Source organism: Apis dorsata, unplaced genomic scaffold, assembly GCF_000469605.1.
Source record: "Apis dorsata unplaced genomic scaffold, Apis dorsata 1.3 scaffold_507, whole genome shotgun sequence".
In the NCBI taxonomy this organism is placed as follows: domain Eukaryota; kingdom Metazoa; phylum Arthropoda; class Insecta; order Hymenoptera; family Apidae; genus Apis; species Apis dorsata.
In genome coordinates this window covers 203,082-220,806 of record NW_006263735.1, presented here as the reverse complement: position 1 = coordinate 220,806, position 17,725 = coordinate 203,082, and the positions used below count along the sequence as shown (strand labels likewise).

Below are 17,725 nucleotides of genomic sequence, written 5' to 3'. Positions count from 1 at the left end.
TTTTTTTTTTTTTTTAAATTGTGCACATAATAAAACTTTTCATTCGTTCAGCTAAATGTAATCGAGTCGATTATTATTTTATAATACCTCAAAAGATTCGAACGGCCTAATAATTATAAATCATAAACTTCATCTCAAACATATTTAATTTGTCAACGATTTAATGTAATCACAAAATAACCATCAAGAAATAAAGGATTAAATACACACGAAAGAAATGGAATCATTGATAAAAAAAAAAAACATAGCCAAGATTAAATCAAGGATAAAAAGCGATAACGGTAAACTCGGGCATTCGTGTGAAAGCTTGCACGCGGAGAAAAGAAGGCGTAATTTCCAGAAAGCTCCGGGTATCGACGCCGAGCACGCTCGCTGTCGCTTTTAACGTTCACCCCTTGGCGCTCTATGGATTTTCCATTAGTTCCAACCTGAGTACTCGGTTACCTGAAAAACGGTCAACCACGGGCTACTAGTCAAAGGTAATTTTTCATGATAGATCACGCTCGGCGTGGCGTGTTGCGAGCGCGCTTGCTCACGACGGCGAAAAGTATGCTGCTCTCCAGCAGAAGATCAAACGTGCCAACAACGTCGTCCACTCTCTTGCTCTTATCGTTGTTGCTCCCGATGAATCGACGATTATCGATCGCGAAAACCCTCTCAACGTTACCTTTAATCCTCCCCTCAACTGACCACCTGGATCCGCTCCACGATTCATCGCGTCTTTGCGTCACCTAAATACACGCTTAAGTGGGATCCAACGCGTGAAATGAATCTTGAGCGTTGTTCGAAGAAGTGGAGCAAGGATCTTCTTAATAGACACGATTATTTTTGTGTTTTCGCAAGAAGAATTTTCAATTTTTTTGCCGTGAATTTAAAAATTACAGGCTGTTGGACGATTGATCATTGAGCGTAACTACTTATTTTTGATCGTTCATCGATATATCTAAGGTTTTAAAAATGTTTTTAAAAATTAATAATTATTTCCTAACGTCTTTGTCTTATTTTTGAATCGATTTTTAATATATCTCTTCGAATAATAATAATCGAAATAACAATTCAGAAACATTTTGACGAATGTAAAGTTGCCATTAACAATTTCAAAGACGAAAATAAAAGTAATGACTCACCCAAAGACACCGACGGCGACCGCTGCCTCTCGAAGCGCTCGTTCCTGGTCCATCTCGACGAGAGCCTCTGGTCTAATGGTGGCAGTGTTTCTGGGTTGCCGTTCATTCTGTACCGCTGAAACAGAAGCGCACACCTTCGATGTAACGTCGATAGCAGGCGTTAATTGCAGCTACGAATTAATTACACGCCCCCGTGTATTGCCTCGTGCGCGCTTTAGTCAATGCTATCGAATGTAATGTCTTTTGGAATTTGCGCACAACAACGCGATAAACTACACGCCGATTAATTGTTTCGATCAATCTGAAAGAAAACGATCGTTTGAGATTATTAATTTTGACAAGGAATCAATATTATTTTTCTTTTTATTTCTAAAAGGGAGGGAAAATTCATTATCCCTCGTTTCGTATTAAAAAAAAACGTTAGAATAGTAATTATAAAATTATTATTCCAACGCTCTTTCGAAACTTGATACATCATCTTCGTTATTCATTATCAAGCAAGTTCAAACATTCTTTCATTCTTAAGATATTTCCAGTATTTTACATAATTCAAATCCTTAATATAACAATGTATTAGTGATAGAATCGACGGAGTAACTATACACTCGATCTAAAAATGAGGCAATTTATAGAATTTCATACTGGAAAAAATAGAAGGATCAATCAAACGTTATATAATTGACCATGTATCTCGATAATTCGTTATACGGAATATCCTGCTTCCTTTGGATCTTCTTATTGAAATATTAGCGGAGCTGTAGAGTTTGACGAGTCTTGTTGAGATTAATCGGGGAACAAACGATTGGCCACCACCCTCTCGTCAAATTCACGTAACGTGTTATATCACGACAGCGGCCTGCGACTGACAAGCGTGAATTTAACAGACGTGTAGAAATCAGCCACGTTTATTGTTCGTGTATATATATATATTGCCGTTCAATAACTTTTTGGCTGACATCCATCTTTGGAATAACTTCATGCACCATGGAGAAAATGGAATATAATATTCCCTTTTCGTCTTTTCGCTGACGTGAATTTTCTTTGGGGATGGAATTAATGGGAGGAATTGTAAAGGGAAGAAGAGAGGGCTTTCGTTTAATGTTTAACTTGGCGTTCTGAGCTTTGGAGATGATTATATTGGGGGACGAAATGAAGATGAGGTTGTTTGGAATTTTTAGGGTGTTTCGATATAGAGATGTATTTTAATTCTTTTTTAGGCTAGAAAATACTTACAAGATGAATAGAAATATGAAAATTATCATAATTATCAAGATTAAAAAATTTAATCTTGAAATTCTGACGTGTAAATGATTCTATCTTAAAATTTCTTTCCTCTTTTTGTTAGTATTGTCTGATAAGAATCATAAAATATTTATACAGTTGTGAAAAATAAAAAATTCGTCTTTTTGAAATTCGTCAGACGACAAATCAACAAGATAATACCGATATTATATTTTTAATATAGATAACGTAAAACGAAAAACGTCTTTCGTTCTTTTATTTTTGTATCTTTTGATTTAAAAAATTACATACTTATACATATTTTATCTCTACTTTCATTCCTAAAAATCTTTTTTAAAAGCACAAAGTACAATCATCACCATCTTAAAATCTTGCATATATACACTGCTATTTCATCCATTTTCTCAAGAAAAAAAATCTCATGACTTTCTAACGCAATGTATATCAAAGCTATAGTAAATTTTACATCTCTATTTTCATTTTTAAATTTTCTTAAAAGATTTCACAAAAATATCTTCGTCATCTTCGTTTCTTAAAAGAAAAAAACTCGTGATTTTCTGCACACAACGTATAAATTTTTCTTAAAAGCACAAAGTATAATAGTTATTTTCGATTCTCGCAAAGACAATGCAGTTTCATTTACTTCCGCTCTCCAAGAGAGAAGATTTGCGACACATGTTAATAGCGATTAGGACCGTTAGTGGCGTATAACGGCGAGCTGAATATCTTTCCTTTTTTTCTTCAACCCTTCCCCTTTTAACGTGGCACGGGTGCACAGTAATTTCGTAATGATAAAAAGCGTGCCGCGGCTCGTTTTACCTACGCGTCGTGCTGCCTGCTGAGCGGCTTAATAGGATCCTCCTACTTCGTCAAGCCTTTTTGCATCCGGCTCTCTGTCTCTCTTCCCTTTTTTTTTTCCCAAGCTTTCTTCCCTTGCTACTGCCCTCTCGCTCTCTCACTTTTTCTCCCGTTTACCCTGCCGGCGGAAAAGATAAACGCCCTTCCGCCGGTCGCATCCCCGGGAAATTTTTCTTGTCCGCGCGTGTAACACGCCGCGCTTTCCCTTTTGTCTTTTTAACTCTTCAGTCCGCTTATTTTCACACACCCCATTCCCTTTTGCGCCTCTTTTTCCTTCTCATCGTCTTCCTTTTTTCACGTAAAGTTGCCTTGATTTTCTTTTTTCGATGCACAACCAGGGATCCTGGCGCGACGGACGTTTAAGGGGCATCTAGGGGAGCGTTGAGCTCCAGAGTTTCAACTTGGGGGAAGGAAGCGAAAATATTATTTGCACGAAATAACAATACAGTGATCCAAATCGAAATTGAAAAAGTTTAATCAAACGCTAATAATTGTAAGTCGTTTTAATTCCCAACTTGCGAATATACGAATCTTCCTCTCTAGCTCAAAGTTGCCATAACGATATTAGAATTTTAAAGAATAATTAAATATCTTCATCAGATCGATCCACTCGAACAATCAAAAATCAAACGATCATTAATTCTTCCTTAAATTACAATCGTTAATTCTTCTCGTTCGATAAATAGAGACCTCGAGACAGAACCCTTTCCATCGCATCGACGTCTCTGACGTGCAATCGTTTCACACGAGGAGAGATAAACGCCCTTTTACAGATCGTTTCACTCTCATTTGCGTGAAGCTCACCGTGGGAGGTCTGCCTCCCTTTTTCACTTTGCTTCTTCCGTATATCCTCTCTCCCTTTCTTTCTCGGCCGCCGTTATGACACAATTTGCGCCTCGCCTCTTCTTTTAACCTCCCGGCCTCCGCCCGGGATTCCTCGCCGGGATAACACGCGTGTATATTCACAGGAGCGAGAAAGGGAGCGCGGCAGACAACGGAGCGGCGCGGATTTTTGAGCACGCTGATCCGCCTGCACGTTGCATACGTTTATTTCTCCCAATTAACCCTTCGGGGCTAGGCGACGGCCACGCGACCGTCGCTAACGACCGCGGTGTTTACGACGCCTTTCGTGGCGAACCGCACCGCTCTGCACGCGCGTGCGACGCGTTTGACCGCTCTGCACACGCGATTTTCATCGGACGATTATCGTACGTAACGAGGATCCTGACGCGTAGGTCGTTTTATGGAAGATTGTTCTGCATACGCGATTTTCGAGCGAGGATTCTGATGGATGGGTTTTGTGATTGGAAGACGACCGCTTTGCATACGCGATTGTATTGTAGTAATGAGAATTCTGATGATTTCAGGATAGATTCTGTGACTATTAGATCGCTGGAGTAATAATTCGTGATCGTAAGAATTTTGGAAACTTTGATGATCGAAGATATCTTCATATTGTATTCTGTTTTTGAAAGGAACGAAGAGTGACTCAAGGAATACGAAGAATAATGCAATTATACTCTTGCAAAAACTTCGTTCAAGTAAAAGTTTAAATGGAACTATCTATACTTTTAGAGAAGAGAAAGAAAATAACGACACCTTATTGATTCCTTAATCCATCGTTAAAATGGAACGATTAATATAATCATCACCAAACTAATTCTATTCGCAACAATTCCCAGGGTAAAACCCTATCTACGCCCAGTTACACTCGAACAGAAACATCGTTTAACAGCGAGGAAGCAAGCACTTTAAAAAAATATCCTCGAAACGATATTAATCAAACCTTCGAAACCTACAAATCAATTGGGAAAAATATCAGCGCACGATCGTAATCGCCAAAGTTTCCGCAATATCTTTGTCCCCGTCGCGTAACTCTCGACGCTGGCCAATCTAATTTCCCGTGGAAACGATCGACGTTCCATAGAAACGTCGCCGTTCCGGTCGCCAAGGGAACCGGGATCCAATTGGAAGTATTTCTTCTTACGACGTTCAAGTTCAGCAATAAGAAAGTTGGTTGCGCGCCCCGGGACGTGTTTCCGCGGGGAGAAGAAAAAGGGAGAAGAAAAGAAAGAGAGAAAGAAAGAAGAAGACAACGGGAAGAACGATGGAAAAAGGGGGAGAAATGCTCTTTTGCCGTGGCAGGTGCGTCTGTTCGTCGGGTGAAAGGCATTAAGAGTTGAATCGAACGGTGTCGCCAAACCAGACCAACCCCTCGTCAATCGCTTCTTCCTTATCCAGTTATTTATGTCGCGAGCATAAAAGAATTCGTTCGAATTCCGCGTTTCGAAGGGGAAACGCGGGGGTTGATTGATTCCCACAATATCGGTTTACCTGTGGAAACGGATAATCTAATGCATCGATAACTGGCGATTTGGAAAAGTCATTCTCTGTTTTACGATTTTTTAAAGAACGATATTCTTTCTTCTCGAAGAGAAGGTATTTGAGCCGAGGAAAATTCGATGCGATCGATCATGGTAAGCTGTTTTGCAAAATTCTGAAATTGTATAATTTAATTAATTTGTGAAGATCGATTAAGAGGAAAGTAGTTGTTTTATGCTCACCATACGGCATCCATGGAGTGGAAGAGACATGTTCTTTAAAACGTAACAAAAAAGAAGAAAAAGAAAAGATTTTTTGCATTTAGAACGAATTTCTCTCAAGTGGGATTTAAGTTAAAAAGCTTAATTGTTGTTTGCAGAATTATTCCTTTTTTTTTTTTTAATCTAAAAATCAATTCTGAAGTTTTGCCGTTTCTAAATTAATACACGAATAAAAATTAAAACTAAAGGAAATAAAATTCAAAGGCTAATTTTTACGGTAAAAGAAAAACCTGTACTTGTTAAAAATTTGTAATTCAACTACTCACCGTCTTTATTCATCCCCATCTGCATACATTTCTTCAAACGGCACGCTTGACACTGGTTTCGATGAGCTTTGTCCACGACACATCTTCCGGTACCGGCTTGACATCTAGAACATAAAATTTTTCGACATATATTTAGAAGATTCTAAATAAATAAATCATGCTTTATTTTATAAATTATTTATTTTCGAAATAACTTTAATCGTTAGATTCTATAATATGGAAAAATCTCATCATACAGAAAAGTCGAAAGCTCTTTCAGTTGTCGAACTCGATCGATCCTTGACGACGATGTTTCATCGACGACCGTCGTAACTTGATGGCTGTTGTCCCTTCCGAAAAAGGACAAATTTGGAGCGCATTTGCCGGAAATCCTGGCTGCGCACTCAGGAGATGGCGTTAAATTCGATTACTTTCATTGTTCGGCTAACCCTGTTATCCTTTCGAGCTGACTAACGTAAAGACTCGCTCGAAGTCACGTAACCTTCTTCTTATCCCTCTTAATTTCATCCAATCCCGTGGTAACCTCGTGGTACTTTTCTTTTTTTAAAGTTTGCTTTTTCAGTCAACTACTTTCTGTTTTCTTTTTCTTTCCTTTTTTACATAACGTGGATTCAACGCGGATATTAAATAAATTTATATATTTTACATTAGGATAGATAGATCATCGTAAAGTCACAAATGAAACTTGAAATTTTCATGCGAAATCTATCAAAATCCATTCAGAACATAGAGAAGACTATACCATTGAAATCATTTTTCGATTCATCTCGATATCTCAATCGGTTGTCGAGATATAACGATTTAAAGTTTCTATAGCGCTTAACATAGCGCAAAGTTTATGAATAGATTCAATGATCCATATTTTTTCTCTGGAAACGATTACTTCGTTCTTCCAGAAATCTCCTTTTATTAATTTCAAAGGAACAAACGAAAGTCAAATCTTCGTACAGTTCCCATGGATTGTCATCAGATTAGAAAAAGATTACACGTTAGTGTAATGGCTCGAGGCCATCTCTCGATCGATTCCCGGTCTGTTAGCGCGATTTTAACTAACGTCACTCACAAGGAGGCGGCTCGATCCAACGGCGCGACGAAAGGACGCCACAGTCCTGGAACTATCTTGTCCCGAGGCGGTGGTACACGAAGGGCACCGAAGGGTGGCTGCGTGCTGCCCTGCCAGCGGGGTTCCTCTCGCAAATTGATTTGCGTTCACACCCTACCGAGCCTCCACACCGCCCATGCAACACGGGGGGATACATCACCCTCCACGGCATTCACCCTTCAGAACCACATCATACATTTATTTACGCATCTCTCTATTCTTTCGCTGGCCGGCATTGTTTGGCTCATCGAGTTACCGGAAACATGTGCTGCCTGTTATCGCGTACGAAGATCGCGGCTACGGATGATTCGATGAATTAACTCTCTGCGAGAGGTGGAAGGATCCAGTGAAGGATGGAGACTGGTGAGACTGGGACTAATGGTGGTTGGAATTGGAAGATGAAGGAAAATTGAAGATGAAGGAATTGGATGAAGAATGGATAGTGTGGTTTGATGGTTTTTGTTTTTGAAGATTTGATTAAGAGAGAGAGAGAGAAAGAGAGAGAAAGAGATTTTGGAGATTGATGCGTTGGTGATTGATAATTTAAAATGATCAATCTCTTAAAAATTGAATTTTACTAGAATTATCAATCTTTCTGAATTTTTATTTATTCTCGTTTTGTCGCTCCACATTGCCAAGTTTTATATGTCCATTGAACGCGTGCTGTGAATGGAAGTCTGTTACTAAATCCTTCGATTAAAAAAAAACATTTATTTATCGAGCACAGGAGAGGAACAGTTGACCCATTGCACGCAAAATTCAAGTGTGGCCCAATGGGAGTTGGCGCGAATTTTCCATGCAATCTGGATCATGCACGATCTTCTTAATTGCATTTAACCGATCCGTGAAGTTGGATTTTAATCTGACGATTATGGTCGTTGCGCGGTGCATCACGTCGAGACGCATCTGTCGCGGTCTGCGTCCCCCTCTACGAATAATTGGTTATCTGTGCGAAGCCTCTTCACTCTTTACCACGTTACAACCATTCGACAGGAATTGATAGTGAAGAATAAAAAGCCGGTGTAACGGGACACGAGACGTTCAATCGGGAAGACACGTGTCGCGAATGATCGATCTTCGATCCATTTTCGCACTGTGACGACGTAACACAAAGATAGCTGAAATCCTTACGATACTTTTAACGACGAACGAATTGTTTACTTTATGAAACAAAAATCGTTCAAAAATTACACATATATTCGAGAGAAAAAAGTCAAATTATCTGCAACTTCAATATCACAATCTTTTCATCGAAATTCTCGATTACATAATTCTGACGAAATGATCACATTTCCACGATTTCAAATCTTTCTTCAAACTCTGTAAACTCTTCGAACTCAAAAATCTCAGCGAATTCCCTCCCCAACAAGACTTCATATTCGTCACTCGAGACAATTTGCAATCCGATCACGCGCTCAAAGCGGACGTAGCATTTATTTTTCGAGCATCGACGGGGTTAATAGTTTGTATATCGAGTATCCCCGGCATCGTGTATCTCTTCGACAGGCTTAACGTGCACACCTATGGCCGCCTGTTATCGATAGTCACGTATACGTAGTCAAAGGGATGCACGCACAGGGGTCCGACAGCCCGTTGGCTCGAGTACGTGGCCCCGTGTAAAACGGATCGAGCGTATCAGACAGCGATTCCGGGCTGAGAGGGATCCGATGGAGATGGATGGCCGTTCCCAGGGGATGGTAATAGTATGCCGTATACATAGGGTTAGGTGGATAGGTCCTTCAGGGTTCAACATTATGCCGTTCCGCATTGTTGCCCGGTATTACGATGAGCCCACTCGACTTGGACCACATGGCGCCATTGGCTGCCCAGTTTGACATTAAACGCCGTAAGAAGATCCGCTCGCTAATTTCTATCTGATTGAAGACCCGAGATTTCCCTCCCTCGTAAGGGTATTTCGCGAAGAAATGATTATAGTTTGGTTGGATTAGGTTTCTAAGATGTGTCGTTTTTCTATTCTGACATAAATTTGAGATACGTAATTTGACATACAATGTTATGGTTTTATTCAGTAGAGAATATTAATTTGTATTGTAAAATATTGAATAAAGTTAAAGTTATTTTAATATAAAATTTAATATTAGTAGTTAGTGTAGAATTTAATAGAATTTCAAATTGCATGTAAATTTAGATTTATAAAACAAATATTTTAAGTGATAAGTATCCAAAATTTACAATAATTCAGAATAAAAAAGCTATCGTTAAAATGTTCATAAATTATAATACCAACAAATAATGATAAATTTTATTTTGTCTTTCGAATCTAATAATCTAAATAACAATTATAATCTTATGTATAACAATGCAATATCTACTTTTGTTATTAATAATTATCATTTCGATGGATAAGAGAAAAGTGTCTTTCGATTTCATTCTTAATTTCATTCAACAGAGATAAAGAATTTAAAAAAAACGCGAAAAATAAATAAATCTTTCGTTCAACTTACCTGTATATCAACTTCCGTCTGACGCTTCGTTTGAAGAATCCACTACATCCGTTGCAAGCGAGAATTCCGTAATGTTTGCCGGAGCTAGTATCACCGCAGACCACGCATATCAAACCGAGGCTTCGCGGTGGTTTACTGCCATGTTGCGGTTGCAATTGCTGTTGTTGCTGCTGCTGTTGTTGCTGCTGCTGCTGCTGTTGCTGAACTTGGCCCAACAGATGAGGATGGCCGTTACCAAGGGCGGTTAAATAGGGTGATCTCGCGAGAGGGAAATCAGTCGGTATTCCTCTGCAAAGAGGAACAGGACATTCTTGGACAGACCTCGAAGCGTAAGGATCGTGACTCGAGGTCGATCCTGTCGCCCCAAGAGGACTGTATCGTTCTGGTAATCCTGGGGAGATTACACTGCTCTCGCCTGAATCTGAAACAAATAGTTCTTTCTGTTAGTTTAGTTAGGTTATAGTTAGGTTTCTTTCTGTAAGAAAATTCCATTTGCAAAATTATATGAAGAATCGTTATATGGATCATTGTGTCGATATTCTTCCTTTTCTCTTTTGTCTGTTGATCGTTTTTATGGGATAATTTCAGATTTCTAATTTTTCCATGATCGAATTTGGCTCGTTCTATTTGATCAGATGGCAGATAGAGGTTCGCTTAATCCCGAAAATCTCTCTCGTGCGTTCATGTCACCGACTCCACCATCCACCCTTGATCGATCCTCGTAAGAATGGATCCGCAAATGTGTACTTACGTAAAATGAGTACATGCTCGTAAGTTGTGCGCAAACTTTACAGCTCTTCAGAAAGGATCACGAAGATTTGTGGCCGATTAAATGGACGATGATAAAGTTATCGTCAATACTTCGTAAGATTAACCCTTTTAGTGATGTGTAAGTAATTTTTCGAAATCGATTCATCTTGTTCATTTTATTCTTTTTACCATATTTTTTCTTCAACTTTAATTTGATATTTTTGAACAGCAATCTTTTTTGGTAAGAATCTCCGACTGTGGTTTCCGTCCCCACGAGATTTATAGTTCCTTTCTCCTGTATCCCTTAAGGCTTACCGAATGGATCGCAAAGGCAAACAGTATTTACATGGAGAAACGAGTTCTTAAAAACCACGATATAAATATTTATACGTTCAGAAGAAAGGTAAGACGATTCTGTCGTGGGGAAAATCGCTTAATGTTTATCAAATCAATGTAAACGAAACAATCGTGTATTCAATAATTATTCATTTCTTATACTCTTTCATTTAATCCCATGTTTATCTTTTATTTGTCTGAATGAATAAAGAAGATTTCCAATCCACGATCGCAACGGATGGAACAAAGATCCAAACGTGTTTCCTGTAGATAGGAAATTTCATCGTCACTTCGGTGTCGCGTTAACGATATTAATTGGAAGATGGAAATGCAAAGAGATCGTAGAACATCTGCGTGATCAACGAAATGTGATTTCGCCTCTCCACTCGAGTTTATTAGTCACGCCAGCGCCCCCGACGAGGCGCGGGATCTGCCCGGAATCGTATTTGTCGGATGCATCGTGCACCGATCGAAAACTCGTTCCGGTCTCGTTAATGCCGCGGGGTCAAATAGGATCCGTTCGAATTACCATGCGAATCGACAACAAGTCGATATCAGGTTAGGGTCCCCGTATCTAACCCCGTTTTAAAATAATTTAATCGTGCCCTAAGTCCGCCGAGTATTATTTGAAATCGTTTTCGGCTCGAACTACCCCGGTGACAGATTGTAATTGGTGCTTACTCTTATTCGTTTGAGAAATAGAATTAAGTTTCTACGATTGATTTTTTCTTGGAGAGAAAAAAGTAGTTGGAATATATATTTGAGATCGATTTTTGGTATATTTTTTAATTTATTGTAGTGAGATATATCTTGTCTTTTTTTTAATTAATTTTTTAATTAAATATTAGGGGAAGAGAATATAAATTTGTGGAAAAATTATTTTTTGACAAAGTTAAGAAAGTGCTACGCCATTTAAAGGAAAGATTATCAACGGAAAGAAAAGATTCGATATTTATTTATATATTTATTTATAGCTACATGAATCTAAAGAGCGAATTAGCCGTCCCATTGTAACATTAAATTCAAGAGATACTTATCTATCCGTAATCGTAATCAACGATCAAAGCCATGGAGCACGTTTGAATCGTTGGCTGGCACGCGTGATCCGGCTTCACCGGCAAGAATTCAATCGTATCGTTTCGTCGTTACGGTTACGGGGGATGAACTCGAAACGATCTTATTAATGCGACTCACGTAACTTCCTAAGCGTGTCGGCTTTTCGATCTCGTTAACACTCTAATCCCAACGTGCCCGTACAGAGAGACACGAATTACGATGTATGAAATCTGTCCTCGAAAGACGGTCGACACGGTTCGTCCATTTTTAAATTAATTTACGTATATCGTGCGTAATTTTATTACAGAATTACATATTTAAAATTTTCGCTCACGTATCGACATCAAAAGGGTTGATTAAAGCTTCCTAGAATTTGTCATCCACCACTCTCCGCCAAGAATAACCAAAGACCCGCTGCTCTCCCACTTTATCAATCTAATTTTCCCCAATAAATCCTCCGTCACAATACCATCCTTCCCCAAAGACTGATTTCACTCTTCCCCAAACAACTTCCAAGGCTCACCATAATCCTCAACGAAAAACGAAACATTTCTTCCTCTTCGCCCAACGCATCCGGTCGCCAAATTTTCCCAGAAATCTTTCTCGATACGCGACAAGGTTACGCCATTAAAGTAATCGAATCTCGGTGGAGGCACGCGAGAACGCGGCCGCCAGGGGTTAAAGGAGAGAAGAAAAATTATTATATGCGCCCGTATGGTGGCCGGTAGCGTGCGAATCGCAAAGAGTGCGCGTGTGTGCAACGAAAGCAGGGGCGTCAAATTTCATTAGCATATCAATGTTGGCGGATGGCAAGGCGCCACCTGCGCCCCCGTATTATGGGATCATCGAGGTGCAGGGGTGGGGTGCGCGTGGAATGACGACCAGCGAAGGGGACGTTGGCCGAGAGAAGCTTGGGGGGAAGGGGAAAAAAAAGGGGTTTCGTAACTATCGGCGACCACTTTGGTCACCCTCCACCCTCGCACCCTCGGCTCCAATCTCGACTAATTGTTACCGCATTAGGGAGACACCGGAATTGTCTCGGCTGGTGTCTAGCATGGAAACGATTCGCGATTTTGAACATCTGTTCGAGTTGATTTCGATGTATCGATGGCGAGTGAAAATTTTGAATAATTTTGAATTGTTGATGGAATGGATTGTGAAAATTTCTTTTTTTTTTTAGTAATTTTGGTTTTGAGAAATGTGATAGATCGCGACGTGAATGTATGAAGGTGTGACATAATATTTTAGATATTTTATTATTATATCGATGTTGTAAATGTAATATTGGGTATAATAAAAATAAGAAACGCGTTGTGAACTGAGTTTGAAAGGAATTTATATAGAAAATGTTTTTTCTTTAAGGAAAATTTATAATGAACACTGCTAAATCCATATATTATCTATTATATTAATCTATTATTAACCCATATAGAAATGTTTATAATTAAAATTAATGTTTTATTTAAAATCAAGTAAAAATTAAATTATTAATTCTTGTAATAATAAGTAAATTTCCTGAAGCATAATTTAAATCAATAAGATGCTTATGAGAATTTTAACAGAATTTTAAGTAAATATCATAAATCAGAGATATCGCGCAAAATGTGTTAATTAAGAGAAGATTTTTAGTGAATAGTTAAGTGACTACTTAACTTGAGATTAAAACTTCGTCATTATATTGTATAACTGAAAATATATTTGTTCAGTTTTTTCTATTTTCAATGCCTCTTTATATTTATATTCAACATACATCACGTAACACTTGTATATTTGTGGAAACTGACTGAAACTGACCAAAGCAAGAAAAATATCCATTATAATAAATAATTTTTAAATCCATTAAATTAATTAAAAAATCTTGCTGTTAAAAAAATATTTTTAACATTCAAGAAATAATAATAAACTATGATTCTTCTTTTGTCGTTTAACGCGTAGAAAAATCATGCGGTATTAAATTCTTCGGGTCACTCAAAATCTGATTACACTAATGGCATAATTTCGTTGGCCGCGTAACACCCTCTTTTTCCACTTGCCACCCTAGAACTACGATTCGCATAAAAATACGTCGAGAGTTGATTTATACGTACAGCTTGCTATTAATGTAGTTGTTCATTTATAAAAAAACGCACGAGGAATCGAGTGCTCGTTGAACGATGATTTAAAGGCAACAAGTATCGACAATTGTTGTAATGTCAAATAATTTTGAGAAACAATATTTGCTCCTCCTGAAATGAATGTTACCATTGTTTTCTTTCATTCGCGGAAGTGAATTCATGTTCGATGCTTCGACATCTGAAATAACAATTTTACATTTTATCGTTACATTCGTAACCTTTGGATTGAAAGATTAAAGAAGACATGACAGACCTTGCGTGAAATCGATTTTAATAGATTATCCGATGAAATTGATGAAACTATCATTAGGATGATTTCAAGAACGAAGAAAAGCAAGAAAGATTAAAAATTATCGAAACATTTGAAAACCAATCTATTTTTATCTCGATCGCTAAACAGCGGGAGGAATGTTTGCTCAGTTATGTTTCTCTTGCCTGTACAGTTTCTGACGAATTTAATATATTCATTCTGAATTCAATTCGAACACGTTTCCATGGATAAATCGATATTAACTCACCGTGTCGAATACTCAAAGGACTGGTGGGACTTCTCGGATGTTCCTGAGATGGATCGTTTTGCGGTTGCTGATGCTGATGCTGGTGTTCCTCCGAAGTCGTGACCGACGTTGCTCCGTTCATGATGTATCAACCAACATTCCTCGTTAAACAAAAGACAATATACTGGAACATATTATACAGTGCGTAGACGTTATTATACCGCAATTACTAGAATAAAATAATCGTTGTGTTCCAACACAAAACTTGCCGATACGTCATCAAATTCACTCTTCGATATCCAATTACATAAAAAAAAAAACATCATCAAATTCTTCTCACCTATCTAATTCTTCTTCTTTTTCTTCACCCTTCTTCGCACTCGTGCACACCAATAATTCCAATTGTTCCAACTTCTTTCATTCAAAACAAAAAAAAAAAAAAAAAAAAGAACTCGCTCAAAAGTATTACGAACTTCTCGCACTGATATTAAATAAATCACCCATCATCTCCGTCCCTTCAAACTTCACTGATGCACGAAAACGACGGGCGACAAGAACACGACCTCGATCGAACGAGCTCCACCGACAACCGATTTCGGGGTCCAGGATCGGGGTCTTGGAAACTGATGGAACCGCGTCAGAGAAACGACGACGGATGACGTCTCGAGGTTGGCGTCTCCCGGCGAGAGATCGACGGTTAGCTCGGCTCGATCGTCCCGTATCACGAGAGGTCGACGTCGTTGGTGGCTGGAAGTGGTGCCTCGACCCGCGAGCACGGGCCACCGATTGGTCCGTTGGCACTTTTGAAGGCGGGATCAGGAGGCAACGGCGGAAAAACAACAAAAACGAGGAGCGGGAGGATTTAACCTATAGCCGGCACGTTTGACGCGGCGCTTCGCCGACGACGCTCGTCGCGGCGCCTGCGCGCGCCCCTTCGCGTCGGTTGACGCCTGGCCAAAGCTCCAACCCCCCACCCCGTGTTACGTCGCCACGAGACGACGCCTACCTTCTCCAACTGAACGTCGTGCAATTGTTGATCGTTGGCTACGTGGTAGTGAAACCCGTCTCTTTCTCAATTTCCACCCTTCTTTCTCCCGGTCTGCTTCGAGCATCCCCTTTATCGGAGCGGAGTTGAACGATACCCGGCGTTGCTGAGCGAGACGAGTCAAATCCACGACGAAGAGGAGCGATTCGACGAAAAAATGCCTTTTGAGTTAGGTCGCAGCAGATCTTTTTTCGAGGATTGATCGATCCGGAGAAGGGGATAATTGAATGTAGTGGATGAGAGATTTCGGCGTGGAATGTGTCGATGCAACGTTATTTTAATCGAACGTCACTAATTTTTAGACGGATGGATCGATTTCTGAACAATAGGACGTTAATGTATGACATAATATACGACAGATTCTATTGTTCAATCCATATTAGTAATGTTTATATTGGACGAATGATGAAAAGGGATAGAAATTCCATCGATAAATGTCAAACCGAATTCCCCCAACGTGGAACGGCTCGAATAGCATCTTGTATTCCCGCGACGTCGTCAAAGAGTCGTGCTCTGAAAAGACTAGTTAACGGAGCAATTAATCGTCCGATCGAACTTCCGATTCCTGAAGTGTTCCCCCGGACAAATCGAGCGAAATCCACTACCCGGCCGGTTTAGTGGTGAATAGCATCGCAGTGGCCTCGATAATAGCGGCGAAGTCGGTATCCTGGTGGTAATGCTAGTGGTAGTGATGGTGGTGGTGGTGGTGGTGGTGATGGTGGTTGTGGTGGTAGTGAATTCACTCGGAGGGGTTGCCAGGTCCGCCATGCTGGATTCCTACCGTCGAACGACCCTGTGGTTTTCCCGTAATCGTTGCCAGGGATGCAACCAGGCATTCTCACCCCTCCACAGGAACCCTCGAGGAACTCGAGGCCACGCCCCATAGCTCGAAGGCGGACCAATGACGCCTGGACGTCGCGACGCGGCCGTCCACCAATAGGATTACCCTCTGATACGGTCTTTCGCTTGTCAATGACTGCTGCACGAACACCCTCGCCTACCTCTCGCTGGGGTGCTTTTCAATTTCGGAGCCCGTATCCTCATAAACGCAGCCAACCGCCCGTCCACCCACCCCCAACACACAGCAACCCTTCGATAGCTGGCCGTGTATACACTGTGTGGAAACGGTGAGCGAGTGTGCGAGCGGACGCTTTGTCGAGTTTCCAGGGGCGGATACAAAGGGGATGATTAAAAAAGATGCCCAGGGAGGACGAGTCGTGGTGAGGAGTATCGTGAATCGAAGGTGAGAAACACTGAGGGAAATTGTTGTCGGGGTGAAGGGTGCTTCCGGTAATTGGAATTGATGACTAAGGATTTGGGGGATTTAAATGGAAAAATTGATGGAGTACGGTATATCCTTGGCTTCCAGGTCTTATATTTTCTTCTGGAAATTTAATTGCGCTAAATCTTTAATCAAATCGAGAACACAAGAAAGATTATATATATATCGGAATGAAGTTTTTTTTTCTTTTTAAGAAAATATTATTTCTGTTTCATTATTATTATTTCCTACAATTTTTACATATATGTTCGTATGTCTTACCGTTTAGAAAATTCAATTTCCTGGGTTTCGAAAATTCTTCGTCCATCCGTGGCACAAGTACAAGCGAACACTGTTTTATCAGTCATCCGCCGAGATACGATGGACCATTCATGTGCAGATAGATGCCGCGTAAAGTGCATGCGTGTTTATGAATATATCCGGCAAGCGAATCATGTGCACTTACACACGAGCGATTGATACGAGGGTGAGTTGGGTTTTCGTACAGGGAAAGAGACGTTCCGCGTGTATACGTATGCTCATAAATAGAAGCAACCATCCATCTACTGATTAAAATGAGCGGAAAACGCGTACAGGGGATGAATAAATACAGACGTATGGTAGGTGGGCATGCGTGGCCATCAAAAACATTTTTCGTACGTACAATGGAAAAAATATGCGGTCGACGGTTAGTTTGCCAATTATTTCGAACAGTTAGTTTGCCAATTATATCCGTTTACCTGTGAAATTGCGAGGAAATAGAAGTTACAATCGCGTGAAATACATTTATTAATTTAAAAATGAAAAATATTCTGGTTTATGGAGAGATCAATTTGAACGAGGCTTTTTTATTCCATATTTCTTGGTTGAGATGCAAAAAGATTTAATTCGTATCTAATATTTATTTTATCAAATAATGTCTTTTACTATTAATAATATTTATCGTGTAATATTTATTTAAATAAAAGAAAATTAATACGAAAATTTTATTTGAAAATTGCTT

General features: G+C 39.6%; 1 protein-coding gene across 2 annotated transcripts in view; it reads right to left on the bottom strand.

Moving 5' to 3' along the window:
• The window catches only part of LOC102677812 (photoreceptor-specific nuclear receptor-like), a 24,347-nt gene that overhangs the window by 5,556 nt on the left and 1,066 nt on the right, over positions 1 to 17,725 (bottom strand). The window contains exons 1-5 of one of the 2 annotated variants that reach the window (XM_006620370.2): positions 14,757 to 14,851; positions 14,438 to 14,600; positions 9,664 to 10,084; positions 6,097 to 6,200; positions 1,128 to 1,242 (exon numbers count right to left, since the gene is read on the bottom strand). In XM_006620370.2, coding sequence (XP_006620433.1) covers positions 1,128 to 1,242; positions 6,097 to 6,200; positions 9,664 to 10,084; positions 14,438 to 14,558 — 761 coding nt within the window. In that variant the 5' untranslated portion in view covers positions 14,559 to 14,600; positions 14,757 to 14,851. Of the gene's footprint in view, positions 1 to 1,127; positions 1,243 to 6,096; positions 6,201 to 9,663; positions 10,085 to 14,437; positions 14,601 to 14,756; positions 14,852 to 17,725 lie in introns of those variants that run through there. The other variant, XM_031512718.1, reaches the window with a different exon arrangement.